Source organism: Dama dama, chromosome 20 (genome assembly GCF_033118175.1).
Source record: "Dama dama isolate Ldn47 chromosome 20, ASM3311817v1, whole genome shotgun sequence".
Lineage (NCBI taxonomy): Eukaryota > Metazoa > Chordata > Mammalia > Artiodactyla > Cervidae > Dama > Dama dama.
Genome location: NC_083700.1, coordinates 75761930 through 75787821, shown reverse-complemented (window position 1 = coordinate 75787821; position 25892 = coordinate 75761930). Strand labels below are relative to the sequence as shown.

The window sequence follows — 25892 nt, the reverse complement described above, 5'->3', positions numbered from 1 at the left end:
AGAGAAACTGCCTTACTTAGTTTTCTAGGAATATCTCTTTTTTTTGCAGTATATTGGTTGAAGCTTGAAATAAATCCTGATATTAACTTGGAGTGATATAATAAAGCTCAAGAAGTCTTTATTTAAATGTTTAGAATTATAATTACTATGTACAATTATCATCTACAATGGTGAAATATTATAATAAATATTTTATAAACTAGTATTGAGAATATGAATCTAGCATACTATAACTCATAACCATTATGAAATATACCTATGTTGACAAAGCTTACACTTAATATAGATTGCACAATCTAAGTCAATAAAAATAATGCTTTAAAACTTCAGACTGAAAATTTCAAGTAGTTATAATGATAACCTTTTTGGTTTTTTAGTGCCATATGATCTGTCTGTTGTGATCTTTGAGTTTGTCTTAGACATGGAGGTAGCAATATCCTTTTCAAGTTCCAACTGGAAATCAAACGTCAGGGGTATCACTGAAATCTTTCTCTTTACTTGACTCTGAAGGTAGTTTTTCTGCAACAAATCCAAAATATAACACAGTGAAAAAAAGGAGTACATTTCATATGAGGAAAATCCTGTATATAAAGGACAAAATTAATCTCACTTTATACATACACCCTCATGCACAGAATTTATGTGGCAGGCAACAATGGAAAAATAATGCAACAATGGAAAAATAATGCAATGAAAATTGGAGGCCTTGTGTACAGACTCTTTTCCTATTTATTAAGTGATGGTGTGGGACTAAGATGCTCATTAAGGCTCCCTCTGAAGTTCAGATTCTAAAGTTCCAAATTTAAGAATGACCTATATATTCAGCAAAGACAATTATTAATCCATAGAGTTATTGAAGCCATAGCAGGCAGGTCCCTCCAACCCACTTCTCTCCCTGGAGCCACATACATGGTGGAGCCAGAGCCAGAAATTGAGTTAAGAAAGCAATCAAAAGAGAATTCTGTTCAAGTATTTATACAGATCCACTGAAGAGCAAAAAGGGTAAAGCTAAAGAGTGAGTTAAGGAGCTGAAAATCTTCTCTAAAAAGTTCTCTCAGAGAACTGCACAGAGGAATAAAGAAATAATAACGTGAAAAGGAAATCATAGGATATGAGCACTTCGGTTTCTGCCAGTGAGGGAATAAGTCCTACAGGAATCACCCTTCTGCTATAAACAACTGAAAAACCAGACAAAGTATATGAAAATAACTACAATCAGGCATTAGGAAACAGGCAGAGCAGGACCATGATCCCTGAGGAAAGAGAAACAAATGAGGTAAACCCTACAATAGCCTAGCTTATTCTTGAAGGCCGTTTCCAGACTGAGGCACAGGGAGGGGGAACTCAAACCAAACCTTGTGGCTCTAACCTGGTTGATTCTGAGAGACAGACACTGCAGTGGCAGACACACTCTTAGGCGTTCACCCCAAAGAAATAAAACTTACATTCATAAAAATCCTGTACATAAATATTCATAGCAGCTTTACTTCAGCTTGTTTTTTTAGCAGCCTTATTTTCCAAAGCAAAATACTGAAAACAATGAAATAGCCTTCAGTGGGTAAGCAATTGAAACTCTGTACATTCATATAATGGAATACTACTCAGCAATAAATTTTACATATTATTTACCATTAAAAAAACATTATTACTTCATGCAAAATCTTAATGGATCTCAAGAGCATAGTGAAATAGTCAATCTCAAAATTTTACACACTGAATACTTTTCATTTATATAACATTCTCAAGATTACAAAACTATAGATATGAAGAATAGATTCATCATTGCTGGGGATAGAGACAGAATTGGGATGGGGGAATAGGCTTTCCTGGTGGCTCAGTGGTAAAGAATCTGCCTGCAATGCAGGAGATGCAAAAGACGTGGGTTCAGTCTCTAGGTTGGGAAGATCCCCTAGAGGAGGAAATCGCAACCCGTTCCAGTACTCTTGCCTGTTAGATTCCATGGACAGAGGAGCCTGGCAGGCTATAGTCCATCAGGTCACAAAGAGTTGGACACAACTTAGTGACTAAACAATAGCAACAAGTGGATCCAAATACAAAGAAGTAACATGAGGGAGTACTTTTATTGGATGGAGGTGTAATATGCTTTGATTATGGTAGTTTCCACAATCTGTAATGTGATAAAATTGCATAAAACTACATATACAAATGAATAAAGGTTAAAAAAGGGAGATGATTGGGTAAAGTCTGCAGCCTGGTTAACAGTAATACACCAGTGTCAATGCTGGATGTGACTCATACTGGTTTTGGCTAGTGAACCACAACTATGTAAGATGTCACTTTTGGGGTCAACTGAGGAAAGGTACCTGGAACTATTTGTACTATTTCTGTAACTTCCTGTGTGTGTGTGTGTTAGTTGCTTAGTCGTGTCCGACTCTTTGCAACCCCACAGGCTGCAGCCCACCAGGCCTCTCCATCCATGGGATTCTCCAGGCAAGAACACTGGAGTGGGTTGCCATTTCCTTCTCCAAAAGGAACTATAGAAAGAAAGAATGTGAAGTCGCTCAGTCGTGTCCGACTCTTTGCGACCCCATGGACTGCAGCCCACCAGGCTCCTCCAACCATGGAATTGAAGATTATTTCAAAATAAAAGGTTTTAAAAAATAAAGAAGCAATTACCAAACTGATTCATATATTGTATTTCATTTTTTTGACAATAAAGAGAGACAGTCTATCTTCACAAATATATGTGTATGTAAATATGTACCTGTATATTTATATTATAGATATTTGTAAGATAAATGTATGTATATAATCATATATTCATATTTGTATATCTTTGTAAGACTAAAAAAGATGTAGATGGATAAACCTCAACTGCTAAAAGGAGTCTGCCTCAGAGGAAAGGATTAGAGGGAAGAGGCCAAAGACTATTAATATTTCTTTATATCATTTTCCCTATGTACAATTTTCTTTATACATATCTATATATATTGCTTAACTTGTTTCCAAAAATATAACTTGAAAACTAAGAAAAAAATTTTTTAATGACTTTATTTACTTTTAAAAGAACTTCCAGAGAATTTTCTGTCAGTTGCATGAATTAAGCACAGTTACACAAAATGAGGAAATACATGGAAATGCTTTGTGCAAAGGAGGCTCCCAGAAAAAGTAAGAATTATTATTACTAATTATAACAACATTTTATGTATAAAGAAATTTTGTGACAAATTTAATAGATTTATCTCTGATTATACTTTTAAAGCAAATTACAATTCATTTAAAATAAAAAATTAAAAAGCAATAAACTTTGGGGTGTCAAAATCTAACAGGTTTGCTTTAGTTAAGTTACACTTAGTTTGGTATTTCAAAATTTTGATAGCTATCACAGAACAAATGTATTCCATTTTTCCATATTCTTCTACTTTATTTTCTGAATGAAAGGAGAAAATTATGAAATATTAAAAAAAAACAAATTATTTTTCAAACATTAATGCTTTCATTTTCAGGTTTGCAAATATGTTTATTCACTTAAGAGTTTCTGTGGTGTCCTCCTTGATTTCTCAAACTCCACTGCTCTTTATATATGCTTAATTTATCCACACTGTTATATTATCTTATAAGTATTTTTGTAACCAAATTAAATTGCTCACATGTAAAAAATCTGGTGTTTCAGAACTGTATTCTTTATTAATATCTTATATTTAATTTTACAAGAGTCTCACTCTTTTGGGTTTTCCCTGGTGGCTCAGTGGTAAAGAATCCACCTGCAATGCAGGAGACTCTGAATCCCTGGGTAGGGAAGATCCTCTGGAGAAGGAAATGGCCACCTACTCCAGTATTCTTGCCTGGGAAATCCTGTAGACAGAGGAGCCTGGCAGGCTACAGTCCATAGGGTTCCAAAAGAGTCGGACATGACTTAGCAGTTAAACAACAAGCACTTTTCAGTTTATTTTCTAAGAACTTTATTTCTAACTTGGTAGCTACATCAAATATTTTCTTCCTTTTAATGAACCAACTAAACAAGTTTTTACATTTAACATATAAGTAAAAACTATATTAGTCACATTAAAAAAATATTTATTTATCTGTACAGGGTCTTAGTCGTGGCCTGTGGGGTCTTTAGTTGTGGCACGTGAACACTTAGCTGTAGCATGTGGGATCCAGCTCTCTGATCAGGGATTGAACTCAGGGTCCCTGCATTGGGAGCATAGAGTCTTAGTCACTAAACCACCTGGGAAGTCCCAGGAGTGGTCACATTTACTGTTTGATTGCTTAGGATTTTTTTTAAAAAAACAGGTTATATGCATCATAACCACACATTACAGCTGGCTGGAAGTTAGCTCGTATATTTAATCAATTCTTTATAGTATTACATAGACGACTCTTTCAATTATTATTTAAATTATTATTTCAATTATTCTCTTTTTAAAAATTGGTCTATAGCCCATTCACATTTGAAATGACAACCTTTTAATGATAAAATTTAGTGAATTTTAGCTTGTATTTTACAAACCTTTGCTCTTGTGGCCAAGAGGGTCTTTGCTTGCTCATCAAGAATATCCAACTTCTCTAAGACTCTTTCTGCCATTGTCAGTAAATTCCTGTTTAAAAGGAAGAGGGGGGGAGGAATAAGTCTCCAAAGCAAAATTAAACATATAATTAATTATTTAGGCATAAATTAAGAGACATACCTTTCCAACAGTGTTTTAGGTAAAGAAAAGAATACAGTTCTTTTCCAGATCATGGGACAATTCACAGAATTGTAGAAGTACTCAAATGTTTTAGACAGAAGCTCATATGATCAGAATTCCCAGAAGCATGTGGACCCCAGGAATTTTTAAAAGCATGAGTAAAGGTGAGTTGAAGAAAGTTCAAGATTACTGTATGAGAACCAGATGTGACTCATACCTGAAGCAAGGGCATGCAGTTTGATTTATATCTTCTTTTTGTTGTGATTTAATTTTAATAAAAGTAAATAAGGAGAGCTCACATTTATAGAATTAATTACATTCAAATTAAATTGGTCAATGATCCAAGACTGTTAATACAGCACTTAGCAGGCAATCAGTCACACAGAAGGAGCAGCAGCCAAGCTGGGAAGGGTCTGTTGCCATAATAGTTCATATTTCCAGTTAATTAATTTGCTACAAATCTCATCTGGGCTCAGATGGTCCACATTACTTTTAGGGACTTGAATATTAGCCACTAGAACCTGGTCTAATTTATTTCCATTTTCAGATGAGAAAATTAAAAGCCACAAAGTACCTTACAATGCAATACAAATATCTAGGGGCAGAGTGGAGATAAGGATCAGGAATACCAACCCAAAACTCCCTCTACTTTATTTATTTATTTATTTTAAAAATTTGAGTAGATATTCATGCATTCAACATATTGTTGTTCACTGAATTGAATGGGTTCCAGCAACATTTATTTAAGTGTCTGTGAAACTTCACAGAAAGTATTGAATTCATCAATATTTCTAGTGAACATCAATGTACACTAAGATTCTTTTTAGCTCAAAAACTTTTTATGCAATGTCTCCCATATTGTATATTATTCAGCCAACATCACACAGAGGCAATAAAGCATGAAAAGACAAGAATTAAGAACCCTATGCCAAAAGCTCAAGTTATTTTGTACTTGGTATCTTTTAGCTGTCTTCTATTTTATTTCCTTTACCATCTATTGTGCTGGTGAATTCCTGATGCTCTGCTGGTGTCTTACCATCCCAGTAAGTCCTCTGACATTTGGCTACATCTAAATACTCCACCTCCATCCCATGATGTAGTCCTATGTGACAAAGAACTTTTGTGAGCTATGCAGATAGCCTGCCTTGGTATGAACCACATAACCTTGGGTTGCAGCTTGGAAAAGAGAGATGTAGGGTAAAGGTGTTAGCACAGTGTGAATGTCTCAGATTCTCTGGGTCTCCTACAGGAGAGTAGGGGAGAAATTAGAGATTATCTAGACACTGTATACTGTCTTCTCAGATTTAGAAACCACCCCTCTTATATATCCTAAAAACAACTATAGGAATTTTAGCTTCTGTGTTTCTCTTAAACATAATATGACTTCAAATATGGGGAAGGATATTATAATTCTCACCAAAATTTATTTTACTGGGGACAAAGATTTCTATTTCTAAATAAAATACACAGAGGTAAATAACTAGAAGAACCAAAGGAATGCATTTCCCAGTTTGAGGAAGACATAAGTTACATGAGGGAATGGAGACTTGCTGCTTACTGTGGGAGGGACAGAAAGAAGGGCTTTTAAAGGGTAAAATGTCTTATGCCTTTTACTTTTACAGTCCCTCATCTTCAACATCACATCAGACATTTTAAGCTATGCCACATCATTCTATTTTTTTTTATAAACACACACATATAAAACTGTAATTTGAAGGAAATTTTTCTGTTTTTGATCTAAAATTATTTTTGCTATGAGCAAATTATTTAGCTATGATATGATTTCTGGCAAATCAGTGTGCTCATCATGAGTTTCTTTGAGGTGAAGAATACGAAGCTTGACAATGAAACTGACAGAATGTTATTAGTTTCAGTTTCACAGTCTTATATTCATATTTTGGAGGCAAACTTTTCTTCTTTAGCTTGCAAATGTTTTCATAGCTCTTTGGCAACATGCCAGTGGTTCCCGGTGGATGAAGGGCACTGGGGGAGACTGCAGGTGAGGTAACACCACAGACTAACTTGCTTGCCTTCATCATCATCCTGGTACCAAGAACCTAGCTGTGTCTCTTCAAGTAAATGCTGAGAGCAAAGGCCCACCAGGTCTGATACGATGGTGCATCCCAGCTGCTTTTGCATGAAGTAAAAACTAACCTTTTAATCAAGAGCATCCAGACTAAATTAAATGTCCCTCAATTTGACCATCTGTCCTTTCTTGATTTAATCTTTAATTTTAATGTCTATTTTAAACCAGCATACTGGCTTCATACTTTGGTTTCATATTTATACTTCTATGGGCATAAATTCTACTTCATTATTCTATCAGCATACAATTTCATTTAATGATAAACATTTCATTTGGCTTCTAGCCACTAACTCCATTACATGAAACAAACTGTGCTAGGTATTCTGTCACAGTAAGTTTTCTAAGTAAGTAAGTTGTCTCTTGGCAGACATTTTTCTTGTGACACCCATCTTCCTAGGCAAGGCAAACAGTCTCTCATATTTCACCAAAAAGAATAGAGACCATCAGGTAAGAACTTCTTTAACTTCCACTTCTCATACCAAAGTCTCATTGACATCCATCCATTGCCATCTCACTTGTATTTTAATTTTAATATAAGTGTTGCCTCTCCCATCCAAAGCTAATTCCGCCCGTATACCCTAGACTCTACTATCTCTAGCCTCCTAAAAGAATTATTTCCATTTTTTACTTCCTCGTCCCTTTGTCTTTTATTGTTTTTCTTAACCAATTCCTTTTCCTTAGCATGCTCAGGGCTCTTCTATTAAAAAAACAAAAAGGAAAAAATGCCTCCATTCTCCACACTAGTCATCACACTCTCTCTCATCTTCCCTTGATAGCCAAATTCTTAAGATAATTGTTTATACTGAGGTTTTCTAATTTTTTACATCCCTTTTCCTTCTCAGTTGGTCATCATGTGACTTCTTCTTAACCTATTCCTCTAAATCTGCTCTCATAAGTTACCAGGGTCACCATTTTATAAATAGGTGGATACTTTCCTGCTCCTATTTATCTTGTTTGAGTTTTTAAAACTTTGGCTAATGTTAACCACTGCTTTCTACAGGTCTCCCTTCTCTGTTTCTATGACAACAGTCCTGTCATCCTACCTTCTCTAAACATTCCTTGCCAATATCTTCAACTTGCTGTTTTTTCTCACACTACTTCCTAAATACTAGCATTCTTAAATGTTCAGCCATTTTTCCACTATTCCATATACTCTTTCAGGATGACCTCCCAAACTCAGGTCTTCATCTACCACCACCTATTTCCAAACAAAATCTCTCTTCTCAATTCCAACCTATACACCTCACTCAGTCCAGATTTCCCATAGGTGGCCCAAATGTAGGACTAAAAGTAAATCCATTCTTCTGCTCCCTTAGCCAAAAACCTCTTCCAACTTTTATTATCACATAGATTATATCTTAGGCATCTAGCCCAGAAACTTAGGCGTTGTAATGGTTTTCAATCCTAGTTACACTGCAGAATGAACTAAAAAGGTTTCAAGAAGTACAAATTCCCAGTTACCACCTCAGACCCACTAAGTTAGGATTTACAGAGGTAAAGACCAGGGATATATTTTTAAAAACCCTTCTAATGCAGCTGTTCCCCAAACCAGAATTTGGTCACCACTCTCCAGGAATAGCCATAGTAAAATAGCTGCACCCAGCTAAAAGGGAGGCTGGGACTTGCAATCCCTTTATCTCTGTGATACAGTCAGGTAAAAATCAGGATTTTCTTACTAAGAGACAAATGGAAAATAAATATCAGAAGCTCTGTCATATTCATTTTGTCTTCTCTCCTGATTGCTTCTCAAATTCTCTGCTAGGTTAATGGCTCCCATTACTCTAAAATGTTTTCCTATTTTGAGTACAACAGAGTAGAAGATAGGTATCTCTCACTAGAAGTTAAAATTAAAAAAAAAGATAATGGCAAATTTTCTGTTTTGGTTTATAGATAAAGTAAAAGCTTACATCACTGGAATTTTGGCTAAGAGATGGGAACAAAACTAGGGAATAATTTGAGCTTAAAAATAGAGGTATTTACAATTAATTAGGGCTTCCCTGTGCCTCAGACGGTAAAGAATCTGTCTGCATTTCTGCCAGTGCAGAAAACTCGGGTTCAATCCCTGGGTTGGGAAGATCCCCTGAAGAAGGGAATGGCAGCCCACTCCAGTATTCTTGCTTGGAGAATTCCACGGACAGAGAAGCCTGGTGGGCTACAGTCCATGGGATTGCAAAGTCAGACACAACTGAGTGACTAACACCAACACACTCCAGGAAAACTCCTTCCTACCCTTTCCTTAAATATATAATAATCACTTTCTCTTATATATTCTACACCCTATATATCTTTTCAGTTTTTTTCCTCTTATCCATTCACATTGCTATTTGTCTCAGTGTAAGATTCCACAACTTGGCTGGGTTATTGCAACAGTTTCAAAATATCTTTGTACATTTGTTCCATCCCATCCATTTTATTCTTACTTTTGCCTGAATTATTTTTTCAAGAAAAATACAATCACATGCTTCCCTGATTACACTTCAACCCCTATGGATTTCAGGACAAAGGTCAAGCTCCTTGCTTTATCCTATGAGGCTCAAGGTTTGGCCTCTGACTAAGTCTTGAACCTCACCTGCCTCCTCCTCATGTATCCTTGATATCCCAGTCCTGATGAACAACTTGCAGTCCTTGAATGTGTTGTATTTTCCTTCACTAGTTGCTTTGTCTTTGCTGTTTCCTCTACCTACCATGCTGTTATCCGTTCTCTGCATTTCTAAGCCCAATGCATCCCTCAAGATCCAATAGAAATAACACCTCTGCTGGGAGGCTTTCCTGATAAACTGTGATTTAGATGTCCAATGTCTACATTCACATGATAGTCTATGTATACTGCTGTTCTAGTTCTTTACTCACACTCTCTTAAAGCATTTGATATATTTTATCCCCGCTCTACACTATTTATTGAAGGCCGGAGGCAGATCTAACTCATCCTTGCATCCTGAATACTTAACAACCTGAATAAATGAATTAAGCACCAGCCACAGAGGAAATGGAAAATGGTAAATGAAAGGCAGAGGAACCAGACATCATTGCCAACATCCGCTGGATCACTGAAAAAACAAGAGTTCCAGAAAAACATCTATTTCTGCTTTATTGACTGTGCTAAAGCCTTTGACTGGGTGGATCACAATAAACTGTGGAAAATTCTGAAAGAGATGGGCATACCAGACCACCTGACCTGCCTTTTGAGAAATCTGTATGCAGGTCAGGAAGCAACAGTTAGAACTGGACATGGAACAATAGACTGGTTCCAAATCAGGAAAGGAGTACGTCAAGGCTGTATATTGTCACCCTGCTTATTTAACTTATATGCAGAGTACATCATGAGAAACGCTGGGCTGCAAGAAGCACAAGCTGGAATCAAGATTGCCAGGAGAAATATCAATAACCTCAGATAAGCAGATGACACCATCCTGGCAGAAAGTGAAGAAGAATTAAAGAGCCTCTTGATGAAAGTGAAAGGAGAGTGAAAAACTTGGCTTAAAGCTCAACATTCAGAGAACTAAGATCATCGCATCTGGTCCCATCAATTCATGGCAAATAGATGGGGAAACAGTGGCAGGCTTTATTTTTTTGGGCTCCAAAATCACTGCAGATGGTGACTGCAGCCATGAAATTAAAAGACGCTTACTCCTTGGCAGGAAAGTTATGACCAACCTAGACAGCATATTGAAAAGCAGAGACGTTACTTTGCCAACAAAGGTCCGTCTCGTCAAGGTTATGGTTTTTCCAGTAGTCATGTATGGATGTGAGAGTTGGATGGTGAAGAAAGCTGAGCGCCGAAAAATTGATGCTTTTGAACTGTGGTGTTGGAGAAGACTCTTGAGAGTCCCTTGGACTGCAAGGAGATCCAACCAGTCCATCCTAAAGGAAATCAGTCCTGAATATTCATTGAAAGGACTGATGTTGAAGCTGAAACTCCAATACTTTGGGCACCTGATGCGAAGAGCTGACTCATTTGAGAAGACCCTGATGCTGGGAGGGATTGGGGGCAGGAGAAGGGGATGACAGAGGATGAGATGGTTGTATGGCATCACCGACTCAACAAACATGAGTTGGGGTAGACTCCGGGAGTTGGTGGACAGGGAGGCCTGACGTACTGTGGTCCATGGGGTTGCAAAGAGTCGGACATGACTAGCGACTGAACTGAACTGAACTGAACTGAACTGATGCTTACTTTTAGTCTGCATTTACATTTATGAGCATGCATAAATCTTTCACAGAGTCCTGTTGAGGTTCTCCTAGATGAAGCCATCACATTAAAAAACACTGCTTTCTCTCCCACCTTCAAACTTAGAAAGGCAGCATAGTATACTGGTTAAGAACATGAAATCTAAAATTGGGCTGCCTGGGTTTGAATCCTTGGCTCTGCAACTTACCAGCCGTGTGACTATGGGCTAATTGCCTACCCTCTCTGTATTGTCCCATTCATAAAAAGGGAATAATAGAAGAACCCACCTCACTTGGGCTTCTATGAGGTTTAACTGAGTGAATGCAAGTGACACATAAAGTGTTTGAAAAGTGAAAGAAGTAAATATAAGTAATGATACATTTACTGGTTAGGGATAAAATGTATGAGATTACCTGTAAATTCTGGAAAATGCAAGTTCCACATCTGCATATCATTTTGTTTTTTTCTGCATACCTGTCACCATGCAATCACCAATGATCTCCATGTATCTGATGGCCTACTTCACAGGATATATCTTCAATTATACCGAAATGAAATGCTTGGAACTTGGGAAATAAAGAAAATTTATTCAGCAAGTCAATGTCTTCTATTTAATCCAGCAATTCAGTATATTCTATTTTAATTCAGAAATTTCATATCTTCTGTACCATGTCATTTTCTCATAGTTTTACTTCTCAATTTTTTATTCAATTCTTTTTTCTGAGTTCAGTCAACAAAACCTAAAACTCATTGTCTCATAAGGCATTAGTGTAGGTCTTGAATATATAGTAAGTGTTTAGGGAGACAGTTTGATGTTACTTCGATAAGCATTATGATGTTGGCACACTAGAAAGTGAAAGTGAGGTTACTCAGCCGTGTCCAACTCTTTGCCACCCCATGGACTGTAGCCTACCAGGCTAATCCATCCATGACATTTTCCAGGCAAGAGTACTGGAGTGGGTTGTCATTTGGAGACTCATCAAAAGACAAAATTAGTTTGTGTTCAAGTAAATAGATCTAATCATCCACCTTTCAATGATATATTAACTAGGGATAAAAAAGATGATCTCATTTCTTAAATATGCATAGATACACCTGAAGCAATCTTATGTACACTTACAGTTGCTGGGAAATGCTCCTTTCTGGAATGGAGAGTTCTTATGTGGTCACAGAAACCTAACCCATAGAATCTTGGGGTTAAAATGGACCAATAGTCTTTCACATAATTCCATGTACTGTGAGGCTACATTGACCCCAACTGGACAAGGCCTGTCTGATCCTGGCTTTTACTTTCAATGCTACTGTCTTCCTTCAGACCTTAAGATGTTCATTTCCCCTTCTCTCAGTTACTGCACTCTAATCTCCCTAATTTGCCAGCCCCTAACTTTCCTCCTCATCCCTCAAATATTGGTCCTTCAAAATGCCATCAGAGCTGGCTTAATTAAACAGGACACTGATCAGGTCCAGCTCCAGCCCTCAAACCTCAGTTTGCTCCCCAATATCTGTAGAGTAACACGCAAGCTCTGCAGATGACATACAGCACAGTTTAAGAAAACAGTCCAGGATCTGGCTCACTCCACCTTTCCAGTTAACCTCCCCCATAACCCAGCTTCTTCTGCCATGTTTTACCATTTGTTTTCCCAGGACACATCCTGCCCCTTTCCAAGCATGTCCTTCACTCCTGCTTTCTTTTCTTTCTTTTTTAAAATATTTATTTGTTTGAGTGTGCCAGGTCTTAGTGGCAGCACACAGGATCTTCAGTCTTCATTGCAACATGAAAACTAGACATGTGGGATCATCGTTCCCTGACCAGGGATTGAACCCAGGTCCCTTGCACTGGGAGCTCAAAGTCTTAGCCTCTGAACCACTACAGAAGTTCTATTCCTTCTTTTCATTTCATTGGGATATTCTTTCCTAATGTCTTCTAGTCAAAAGCCTATCCTTTCTCAACTCCTAATGTAAAGGGTGGGCTTGCCAGGTGGCACAGTGGTAAAGAATCCACTTGCCAATGTAGAAGAAAATAGAGACACAGATTCAACCCCTGGGTCAGGAATATCCCTTGGAGTAGGAAATGGCAACCTGCTCCAGTATTCTTGCCTGGAAAATTCCATGGACAGAGGAGCCTGGCAGGCTACAGTCCATGAAGTCACAAAGAATCAAACACGAATGAGCACGCAGCACAGCAATGTAAAGGCAAGCTCTTTTGCAAGACTCTCCTTGACATTCTCTCATTCTTTGTTCCAGTGACAGTTACATTTTATTATGTGCTATTGTATTTTGTCCTTCATGATAGAACTTGGCACATTGTACTACAGAGATTTACCATTTGACAAATCTCTTCCTCACTGTGTTAAATCTCATTTAAAGCAAGAACTGATTTACCTGCTTTGAATCTCAGCACCAGATAAAGGATTTTACACCTAACTGGGATCTGAAAATTATAATTTAGTTTGGACATGTCTCTGAATAAAGCATTTTATGGGGAGCAATCCCAGTTTATCTGTGATGGATGATATTAATTCAGGATGATTTACTGGGGATGAAATATGAAGTTGAGTGAATTATAAGATTTGGTTCTTGCCAAATCTAAACCTGGTAAAATTATTTTCAAAGGAAACTGAGATTTATGTTCTTAATTATGGGCTCAGTAATGACAGTTTTTTGAAAAAGAACCTAATGAAATAGAGAACTTGCCAACTAGGGCAGAATAAAATTCCCAGTCACTCTCAAAGTAAATCATCCACTGGCTTCACTGCAAAGACTTGGCTACATCAACAATTTCAAGGTTGCAAGGCCAACATTATAAGCAATCAGAGACTGAGTCATTACTAAAAATAATAATATCAAACTAAAAAGTTACTTTTTAAAAAGCATTAATTCATTTTAACAGTACTTTTGGACTGGAAAAACGTCAAAAATCAAACCAACAAAAAGCCCAATGCTGCCAATATAATAGGCTCTGCGAAGAAGTCTTCTTCATCAGGTTGCAAACATCTCCTATTAAAGGAAAAACTAAAGAAAACTGAAACTGGCTTTAAACTCATAAACTAAAGAGCTGGACTGAGCAACTATCCAGAAAATGGAGGCTCAAATTAACATTTACTCCTTTATCTGGCTTCATCAGGTCATATGTTCACTCCTTGCAGGAAAGACCTCTTATACTTGTACTTGAAAGAGCCCACTGAACACTGTGCATACATGCTAAGTTGCTTCAGTCGTCTCTAGCTCTTTGTGACCCCATGGTCTGTAGCCTGCCAGGCTCCTCTGTCCATGGGACTCTCCAGGCAATAATACTGAAGTGGGTTGCCATGCCCTCCTCCAGGGGCTATTCCTGACCTGAGGATTGAACCCATGCCTCTTAAGTTTTTTGCATTGGCAGACAGGTTCTTTACCACTAGCGATACCTGGGAAGCCCCATTAAACATTGTACTGAGCACCTAGAAAGCACTTGTTGTTAAGTGATTATGTTTTGCTCCATTTGAGAAAACTGGCTAAATTTCTTTACCTCACATTCCAAGTACAGACACAAGAGAATTCTTTTTTTTTTTTTTAGTCTAAAATGTTGACTCACATTACAGGCTGAACTATGTCACCTTCAAATCTTTGTGTTGAAAACCTAATCCCAAGTATCTCAGAGCGTGGCTGTTTTTGGAGCCTTTATTTTTAAAAAAGTAATTAAGTTATAATAGTTAAAATGAGGTCATTAGAGTGGGTCTTGATCCGCTGTGCCTGGCGGCACACAGGAAGAGGAGGTTAGGACACAGACAATATGCACAAAGGGAAGATCAGGTGAGACACAGGGAAAAGGGGTCCATCCGCAAGCCAAGGACAGAAGCTTAAGAAGAAACCAATCCTGCAGACACCTTGTCTTGAACTTCTAGTCTCCAGAATTGTGAGGAATAAATTACTGTTGTTCAAGTCATACTATCTGTGGTGTGGTGACCCAAGGACAAGGAAGCAGATAACCAAGGAGGGTCTTAGAATGCAGGAATGGGAAAACCAGACCCTTATTGTCCTTCCCTCCCCCATGTTGTAACTGTTAATGGAACAGTATAACCTGTCTCCCCACCTACCCCATAGGGAGGAGGTATTTGCCTTACTCTCCCTCCCACCCAGTATAGTTTCCTCATCCAATAAGCAAATGACCTGCAAGATCCCTATCCCACTCCTTGTACCCTGGGTAGAAAGTGGACTAAGGACCCCTATTCAACGCTGGTTCTCCCTTGAGCTGCCCTGCTGTTCTAACAGCATCTCCCACTCTAATAAACTATTTCCCTCTCATTCTGCCTCACGTCTGGAAATTCTTTTCCAACCCGCGCATTGACCACAACATATGGTATTGCAGTTGCGGCAGCTCTAGCAAACCAACACAACCCACGAATCATGAGAACTAACTTAAAAAAATCATTATTAGAAGATTTCAAGATTAATCCTGGTCTCTGCGCATAGATCCATACTATATAATTTATTGTCCCCTTTGTGTTATGAGAGCAGGGGAGAAAATTGACTCTTGGTTTTCAAACATTACTAAAATTTTCCTGGCACCAGTTTGAGGTTGGATGGTAAGCTTCTAACGAAAAATATCAAAGATGTTTTAAAAGTATGTGTATAAGCTCTGGGGAGTGCCATTGCGAGCAACCAATGAGATTACCATAGGAAGACTCCTACTGGCAAATTTGAAACCGCATCACAATTATTGCTGGAGTGATCAGCTCCAACCAGCCCCGTCCACAACCGTTCTGTCTGTTTCCGAAGTTTGAGATGCACGGTTTATGATGCCCGCAGTTCACCTTCCCCGGGAGCCTCCACCTCAGCAGGGCCGCGCAAAGAGGCTGGGGGCACCTGGAAATCAGGGAGCCCTTCGCAAATACCCTCTGCCTGTGGTCCTTTAAGAGGAAACCAAAATATCAAAGATGTTGTGATTGAGGAAACTCCTTAAAATTAAGTATAGAAGAGGCAAAAGTCCTTTCAAGGAAGCTGCGAGAAGCCCCTGAGGCTTGCCTCCCAGCTATCTCCCACACTTACCTGGGAAACCTTCCGGGAGCAACTCCGCAACCCAGCGTGACAGGGACGCCTCGGGCTCAGTCCCTCCCCAGCCAGATCCCCGGGGGGAGAAAGTTCTGTTACCGGCTGGGGAGGGAAAGGGCCTAAGACTTAATAAAAGCATGCGTTTCTTATTTCGCTTTCCAGTTCCATACAAATTTTAGCTTCTAAACTTCCAACGCCTCCGCCTCCCCAAGCCGCACCTACTTTCTGCTCTCTTCTGGCTCTGGTAACTGTTTTCTGCCGGATTCAGGCCCTTGGCTCTGCGTCCTGTGTCCATAGAAACAGTTTCCTGAGCTTTCCTAGCCTTGAAAAGGTCTCTGCCTCCAGGGGATTTCGCCCACAAACTTTTGTGATTAAGATCCAAAGTGACTCACCAAATCCTTACGGATATAAAGCTATTAGGCTGAAGAGTGGAAAGAGAGAGAGGATAAGCAAAGGAGAGAAGTACAAAGATCTGGGGGCAGTGACTCCGCGAAAAGTGCAAAGAACTGGGGGCAGTGACTCCGCCTCTCTTTATTTCCTTTTGGAAACGCAACAGTTCAAAAAGAAAGAAAGTTTCCTCCGTGCAGTTTGCAGCTCTGAATGGAAGTTGCCAGTCTGAATATCTGATGAAAGATTGCTTTTTCATGACTTACGACTTTAATAAAAAAAATACCCATTCTTATTCCTAAGGCCAAGAAACCACCCATGTGATTTGTAAAATCACCCTTGTATTTTACAGATTGTGTAGCAGGTTTGGCTACACACACACACACACACACACACACACACACACACACACACACACTACCCTATTCACACACACAACAGAATCATACTCTAAAAATGACTGACTTGAAAGCATTCTTTATTTGATCAAGAATGGTGAAAACTTTCTACAACAATGATTAATTTTTTAGTCAAGAATTGTGTTGATAAGTATTTCAGGAATGTGCCTTAACTAATGCAAATCAAAATGGAAACAAAAGCTTTAGAAAACATCACACAATGTTAATCATCACAAGTCCATGCTAGTGGCAATGACAGAACTTTGCAAAAATACAGTTTTAATTATGTAGTAATCAAAAGTCAGCTAGAAATTGTTATTCATAGCCAATGTATGAAAACATTGGAATCGATTTATTTAAATACAAGATTTTCAATGATAAAAAATATGAGGTAGTTTAATTCTATCATATTTCATAAATCATATCCATGAAGTGCAATGATTTGTATGGGATTGGTAACTAGTTTCTAGTGAACATTTGACTAATATTATTACAATGCCTTCACCTCAAATTTGCACAAAGGTGGAATTAGTGTCTTAAAAAAAGGAAAATTGAGTTCAGAAACGTTAGCTACTTCACAATTTTTAGTCAATGAAATTTATAAAGCATGAATGATATAAAATTCTTGGAATATTATCATTACATCAGTTAATATTTATGGAATACAAACTATGTGCCAGATAGTAGACTAGAAATTTTTAGTAACATCTCTCATTCTATCCTTCATCTTTCATTAATCCTCAATCTTTAATTAGTATGTATGGGAAAGGTATTATCTTCAATTTTAGAAATGATCAAACTCAAAGAAATGATGTGATTTGCCCAAAAATTATACAATTATTCAAATAGATGGGGAAACAGTGGAAACAGTGGCTGACTTTATCTTCTTGGGCTCCAAAATCACTGCAGATTGTGACTGCAGCCATGAAGTTAAAAGACGCTTACTCCTTGGCAGGAAAGTTATGACCAACCTAGACAGCTTATTAAAAAGCAGAGACATAGATTCCTTAAAAAACTGGAAATAGAACTGCCATATGACCCAGCAATCCCACTCCTGGGCATACACACTGCGGAAACCAGATCTGAAAGAGACACGTGCACCCCAATGTTCATCGCAGCACTGTTTATAATAGCCAGGACATGGAAGCAACCTAGATGCCCATCAGCAGATGAATGGATAAGAAAGCTGTGGTACATATACACTATGGAATATTACTCAGCCATTAAAAAGAATTCATTTGAATCAGTTCTAATGAGATGGATGAAACTGGAGCCCATTATACAGAGTGAAGTAAGCCAGAAAGACAAAGACCAATACAGTATACTAATGCACATATATGGAATTTAGAAAGATGGTAACGATAACCCTATATGCAAAACAGAAAAAGAGACACAGATGTACAGAACAGACTTTTAGACTCTGTGGGAGAAGGCGAGGGTGGGATATTCAGAGAACACCATTGAAACAAGTATACATCAAGGGTGAAACAGATCACCAGCCCAGGTTGGATGCATGAGACAAGTGCTCAGGGCTGTTGCACTGGGAAGATCCAGAGGGATGGGATGGAGAGGGAGGCGGGAGGGGGGATCCAGAAGGGGAACACATGTAAATCCATGGCTAATTCATGTCAATGTATGGCAAAAACCACTACAATATTGTAATTAGCCTCCAACTAATAAAAATAAATGGAAAAAATAAAATAAAATTTAAAAAAAGAGAGAAAAAAATAAAATAAAATAAAAAGCAGAGATGTTACTTTGCCAACAAAGGTCCATCTACTCAAGGCTATGGTTTTTCCAGTAGTCATATATGGATGTGAGAGTTGGACTATAAAGAAAGCTGAGCACCAAAGAATTGATGCTTTTGAACTGTGGTGTTGGAGAAGACTCTTGAGAGTCCCTTGGACTGCAAGGAGATCCAACCAGTCCATCCTAAAGGAGATCAGTCTTGAGTGTTCATTAGAAGGACTGATGTTGAAGCTGAAACTCCAATACTTTGGACACCTCATGCGAAGAGCTGACTCATTTGAGAAGACCCTGATACTGGGAAAGATTGAAAGCAGGAGGAGAAGGGGACAACAGAGGATGAGATGGTTGGATGGCATCACTGACTCAATGGACATGAGTTTGGGTAGACTATGGGAGTTGGTGATGGACAGGGAGGCCTGGTGTGCTGCAGCCCATGGGGTCGCAAGGAATTGGAGATGACTGATGACTGAACTGAACTGAACTAAGTATTAATAATATAACATAAAGTATTTTCTCTTTAATAAAAAAAAATTTAGTAAAATGTACACCAGAAACAATTTAAATGGATTCTTTCCTAACTTCCTTAATTACTCTCAGTTAAATTCAACAGGTATTTACTGAATGAGCTCATGAACCTATTATAGATAAATATCAGATAAAGGAATCTAATAAATGCATTATTTTAAAAGTACTCAATGTCTTAGAACATAAACTGTATTCTATAAGAAGCAAAGAAAGTGATATCTGTAGACTTTTTCCTACTGCAAGGTGTTTAGGCCATCCATCTCACACGCTAGTAAAGTAATGCTCAAAATTCTCCAAGCCAGGCTTCAGCAATACGTGAACTGAGAACTTCCAGATGTTCAAGCTGGTTTTAGAAAAGGCAGAGGAACCAGAGATCAAATTGCCAATATCCACTGTATCATCGGAAAAGCAAGAGAGTTCCAGAAAAACATCTATTTCTGCTTTATTGACTACGCCAAAGCCTTTGACTGTGTGGATCACAATAAACTGTGGAAGATTCTGAAGGAGATGGGAATACCAGACCACCTGACCTGCCTCTTGAGAAGACTGTATGCAGGTCAGGAAGCAACAGTTAGAACTGGACGTGGAACAACAGACTGGTTCCAAATAGGAAAAGCAGTACGTCAAGGCTATATATTGTCACCCTGCTTATTTAACTTATATGCAGAGTACATCATGAGAAATGCTGGGCTGCAAGAAGCACAAGCTGGAATCAAGATTGCTGGGAGAAATATCAATAACCTCAGATATGCAGATGACACCACCCTTATGGCAGAAAGTGAAGAGGAACTAAAAAGCCTCTTGATGAAAGTAAAAGAGGAGAGTGAAAAAGTTGGCTTAAAGCTTAGCATTCAGAAAACTAAGATCATGGCATCTGGTCCCATCACCTCATGGGAAATAGATGGGGAGATAGTGGAAACAGTGGCAGACTTTATTTTTTTGGGCTCCAAAATCACTGCAGATTGTGATTGCAGCCATGAAATTAAAAGACGCTTACTCCTTGGAAGGAAAGTTATGACCAGCCTAGATAGCATATTAAAAAGCAGAGACATTACTTTGCCAACAAAGGTCTATCTGGTCAAGGCTATGGTTTTTCCAGTGGTCATGTATGGATGTGAGAGCTGGACTATGAAGAAAGCTGAGCGCCAAAAAGTTGATGCTTTTGAACTGTGGTGTTGGAGAACACTCTTGAGAGTCCCTTGGACTGCAAGGAGATCCAACTAGTCCATCCTGAAGGAGATAAGTCCTGGGTGTTCAGTGGAAGGACTGATGCTGAAGCTGAAACTCCAATACTTTGGCCACCTCATGCGAAGAGTTGACTCATTGGAGAAGACCCTGATGCTGGGAGGGATTGGGGGCAGGAGAAGAAGGGGATGACAGAGGATGAGATGGCTGGATGGCATCATGGACTCGATGGGCATGAGTTTGAGTAAACTCCAAGGGTTTGTGGCGGACAGGGAGGCCTGGCGTGCTGCGATTCATGGGGTCGCAAAGAGTCGGACACGACTGAGTGACTGAACTGAACTGAAAGTTAGAGGGCATCTTCTCCAAGACCACCCTTACTTCTGACACCAAGTTTGAACCCTTAGCTTCAATAATTAGCAGAAGGACTCAAAGATCTCACTGAAAGCTATTATTGTTAGGATCACGTTTGATTATAGGATTAAAGGATTCTGGAGAAGGAAATGACAACCCACTCCAGTACTCTTGCCTGGAAAATCCCATAGATGGAGGAGCATGGTAGGCTATAGTCCATGGGGTCGCAAAGAGTCAGACACGACTGAGCGACTTCACGCACTCACTCATAGGGAAAGGATATAAGTTAAAATCAACCAAGGGAAAAGCACACAGGACAGAGTCCAGGAGAGGTGCCATAGGCAGAGCTTCATTTGTTCTTCTCCTGGGGTCAGAAAGAGGTTGCTCTCCCAGCACTGATGTATGACAATACATAAGGAGCACGGCCAACCAGGGATGCTCATCTGAGCTTTGTGTCCAGAGTTTTTAGCTTTTAGGGGTTCATCATATAAGCATGATTGACTCATTTCCCCCATAGTTAATCTCAGTTGGTTGACTGATCCAGAGCCCCAACTTTAAGTCACATTGTTGTTCTTTCTAGAGTGGTCATCCCCCACTGGACTAAGTGGTCAGCCCTCACAAGACTATGCAGGAGTAGACAGTCCTCCACCCTAAATCACATTGTTGGATTATCCAGTGTGACACAAGGCCCCTAGGCAAACAAAGACACTCCATCATGCACAACAACACTAGGACCCAGAGATAACCTCCCAGAAGCCAAAAACAACGTCCAGAGCTTCTCTTTGGGCAAGAGATTCTTTATTATATAGTCTTTACTGCATATTGACTATATTTTATTTTAAAAATATCCAGATATTTATTTAGCCATTCAGAAATGGTGAAATCCTTTGCTTTCCCATCCCCATCTTATTTCCTCTCTGGAATGGGGCCATCTCTTTTCTTGCTCCACACAAACCATGAGGCCTGGGAGAAGTATCAATATTCTTCAACTTGCCTATCATCCCCTTCACGCCTTTATTTTTCTTTTTCTTTAGGAAAGACCTTCTTTTATGAGGTTCAACTATCTCTCCACACCAACTTATTAACAAATTCCTGACCATCTCTCACTTTTATGGATTTGAGATTTTTCTCGGTCTTCATATAAAATTTATGAAGTCAATGTCTCACCTTAACACTCATTCACCTCCTAGATTAAAGCTTTTTTACTTCATTGTCCATTAAAACTGTAACTCTGAAATCTTGAGCTTTACCAGTTTGTCCTAGATCACAAACTCTCATTCCTTTAGCCCATCACCTTTCTTACTTCTAGATAATGAGCTCTTTGGCCCCTTAGTGACACCTTAGTTTCATCTCTCTCATTTGCAAATCCAATGGACATTTTTCAGACCCGATGTTATTTGACCTCAGTTCTGAATTTAACATTGTTGACTTCTCACTCCTTGAAATATTCCTTTCCCTTGGCCTCAAGGTATGCTACTCTTTCCTACTTCCCTTGCCTCACTGAGAATATTCTTATTACCTTTCTTTGTGAACCCCCATTCCTCTGCTCTCTCCTCAAGTATTATTCTACCCTGAGATTCTTTCCTGCTTTTAATCTCCTTTTGTTCTAAAACAAGAGGGAAGGAGAAAGGGCACAACTTTTAAAAGAATGGCATAGCCATTGAGGAGACAACGTAACTGGTTAGAACCAATCAGGCCCAAGATGGTAGAAGATTTGACATTCAGTAGATGTTTAGCCATCACTGTATGCTCATTGTAATATGCTCAAATGATACAACAGCTGGTGCCAAGACCATTCCAAGACTGACCATAAAGCCCCCAAAGATGGTAATGGCTCAATTTCTGGAAATCCCTTCCTTTCCCAAAACAGTTGGAACAACCCATCCACTTGATATCCTATGAAATTATCCTGCTCATAAAAACTAACCTGCCATATTTAAAATGGCTGCTCTCACCTTTTGAGATAAACTGCATTCTGTCTATAGAATGTGTATCTGTCTAAATAAATCCACTTCTTACCTATCACTTTGCCTCTCGCTAAATTCCTTCTGTACTGACATGAAGAACCAGAGCTTTATTAAGTCCTGGAACGTGGTGTGCAATCTCAATCAAAAGACAGTTGGTTTGAGTCCCAACTTGTGGGCACAAGTCTCAGTCTGAGTTTTGGCTGGGTTAGCGTCTCATCTGTGCAGTTTCAGTTCCCTTCCTGGCTTTGATATTGCCCTCAGAACACAGTCCAAATTACACAGTGTAGAATATGGATATGGAAATATCTACTCTCTGAGTCCAGTTTATGCTGAATAGAGTTCTGATTTTTTTAAATTTGGGCCAACCCCTGGCATACAAAATGACAACCTTATCAGTTCATGTAAACTTTTCAAATGTTCCAGGTTTTCATATCTCTGTGCCTTGGGGTTCATGCTGCTCCCTCAGCACAGGCACTTGTGAAGAACTTACTCAACTCCAAGTTTCCAAAGGGGAAACATGTTGTCTGTGCTATGCCAATAAGACCACTGACCACAACCCCCTAACCACAGTGATTGATTTAGGGAGAGCTACATGACTCATGAGAGATCAGTTAGGGACCCCAGTTAAGCTACCATGGAAGTTACAACTACTGTCAGACTTTTTCATAATAAAATAAATCCTCTTTGTGCACAGACTAGTTTGGATTTATTTTTTTCACTTCCTATGAAAGGATATCTAAAAATTGATACTGAGCTCTACAAATATTTGTCAGATGAATGGAAACTGTAAAATAGGTAGATGAATGATCTCATAGGGCTCGTCTGAGAATTAAATCATTTACCAATCTGAAGCACCAAGCCTGGTGCCAAGCAAAAACAGATATTCAAAACTTTCATTATGTTTCTTCCCCCCTAGCCCTCTCCCTATCCCCACAAAGTCCATACAACACAATTAAAAATTGCTACGTGAACTTGATTTTATAGTGCTAAGAAAGCACATATTCTCAAATATTTAAATTGTTTTTCCCTATAAATCTTTTCTTCCTATTATAGAACACAACTTTAAACATATTCTTTTGTATAATATCTTAAAATGTTTTGCTTGATTTACGTGTAAAAACACAGTATTTAAAGTAAAAGATTGCAAAATCTGACTTTATAAACATTTTAAATTTCTGCATGTCCAAAACCATCAAAACATTTTAGACATGGAAAATTACCCAAAAGCTCTCTCAAAAATCTTAGGCATCATCAAGAAAATGGCAAACACAATAATGGAAAAGAAAATGTGTTGAATTTAAATAGTTCATTTGCAAAATACCTGCAAATGACTATTAATTATATTTTAAATTATCAACAAAATATTCAGAGCCATATGCATTAAACCTACAAAATATAACTTTTCTCTTATCACATTGGCAATTTCTATACTGTACCAGTGGAAGTATGACTTGTTAGAATGGTGAGTTACAATTTGTAGGAAATCTTTCAAAATTATGCAAACTTTGATTCAGCAATTTCATTTTTAAGAATTTATATTTAGAAATTAATCATAGAAACACACAAAGAATTAGGAACAATGTTGTTAGTATAACATTCTTTATAATGGTGTGAAAAATTAAAAATAGGATAATGGTATCCAGGTGGCACTAGTGGTAAAAAACCCCCCTGCCAGTGTAGGAGATATAAAAGACTTGGGTTCGATCCCTGGGTCAGAAAAATCCCCTGGAGGAGGGCATGGCAACCCACTCTAGTATTCTTTCCTGGAGAATCCCATGGACAGAGGCTGGCAGGCTACAGTCCATGGGGTTGCAAAGAGTCGGACACAACTGAAATGATTTAGCTTGCACACAGGCAGTACATCACCAGAGTCAGCCACAGGGACCAGTAAATAATAAAGTAGGTTCCTGGCCAGGAGCTCAGTCATGTCCAACTCTTTGAGACCCTATGGACTGTAGCCCACCAGGCCCCTCTCTCCACGGGATTTCCCAGACAAGAATACTGGAGTGGGTTTTCATGCCTTCCTCCAAGGGATCTTCCCGACCCAGGAAGCAAGCCTGCATCTCCTGTGTCTCCTTGCATTGCAAGAGGATTCTTTACCTGTTGAGCCATCTATTCAAAAGAATCAAATGAAAAGAAAAATGATGTTCCCTTACTTCACATACCCTTTTACCACTTGATGGCAGTATACCAAAGTTTAAAAAAAAAAAAAAAAAAAACCAGTTATAATGACTTGAAATGACACTAAATATCTCATGATAAGGGCTGCAAAACAAGTTCCCCAAAATGTGCTATTTTCCAGTTGGAGATTAAGCTACTGTGACTACACTGTAGGTTTTTGAGAAAGATTTTCTCTGCAATGTGTCTCTTCTCCCTCAGCCCCTGCCCATTTTTATATCTACTATAGAGAAAAGAAATTACCATTATAATGCAGTGAAACTATTGAATTAATGTTTCGACCACTTTCTCTTTACTTTTTGCTGCCACTGAGGTCTGATTTGTTTCCTTACATTGGCATTCCTTATTGAAGCAGGAAGATCTTCCTTTTATTAAGAATTGTCTTTCTAATCAAAATGCTGACCAAAAAATTATTATAAAAGTTGATAATTATGAAAATTCTTATATATTTACTTCTTGTGTTAAACTTACATTTCTTCTTAAGCTACTTATAATGATTTACTTAAAACTCTAATAATTAAATTTAATAGTTTATATCAAATACCGTTTTATTCTTTGAACTAAGTGTTAAGTTAAACATTGACAAATTGTTATAATTCTAAAAGAACTAACACTCTCAAACTCCCTTCTATTTCCTTTTGGCTTCCTCCTGCTGATTTGATCATTCCTGTACAAGCTCTTCTTTTCCCTCTCACTCCTTTAATGTTGGTATTATCCAGGGTTCTGTCTTCACACTGCTCTTTTCTCTCAACCTAGTCACTTCTAAGCATCTCATCCACATCCAAAGTTTAAGTCATCTCTTATTTACCGATGATTCCTAGGTTTATCTCCCCAGCCCCATCTCTCTCTGAAACTCCACTCATTTTGTGATGGCCTATTTAACATTTCCACTGGAGGCCCCACAAACACTGCATATTCAACATGTCTACTCATTAATTATGTCCCTTCCCAAATTTGTTCTGTCTCACACCCTTTTGCCCTTTCACTTGGTCAGTGAAAATGAAATATTGGAGTGATTTTAACATGAATAATAATAATAATTAAAATTATTGATTAAGTTCTGAGTCTTTTATATGCATGCATGCGTGCTAAGTCACTTCAGCCGTGTCTGACTCTTTGCAACCCCATGGACTGTATGTAGCCTGCCAGGCTCGTCTGTCCATGGGATTTTCCAGACAAGAATACTGGGGTGGGTTGCCATGACCTCTTCCAGGGAAT

General features: G+C 38.5%; 1 protein-coding gene across 1 annotated transcript in view; it reads right to left on the bottom strand.

Annotated features, from left to right (window-relative positions):
• C20H1orf141 (chromosome 20 C1orf141 homolog) overlaps window positions 1-16175 on the bottom strand; it is a 44973-nt gene extending 28798 nt beyond the window's left edge. Inside the window, exons 1-3 of the mRNA XM_061120006.1 lie at window positions 16157-16175; window positions 4475-4562; window positions 362-519 (exon numbers count right to left, since the gene is read on the bottom strand). Coding sequence (XP_060975989.1) covers window positions 362-519; window positions 4475-4549 — 233 coding nt within the window. The 5' untranslated portion in view covers window positions 4550-4562; window positions 16157-16175. The remainder of the gene's footprint in view (window positions 1-361; window positions 520-4474; window positions 4563-16156) is intronic.
• Window positions 16176-25892: the final 9717 nt, after the last annotated feature.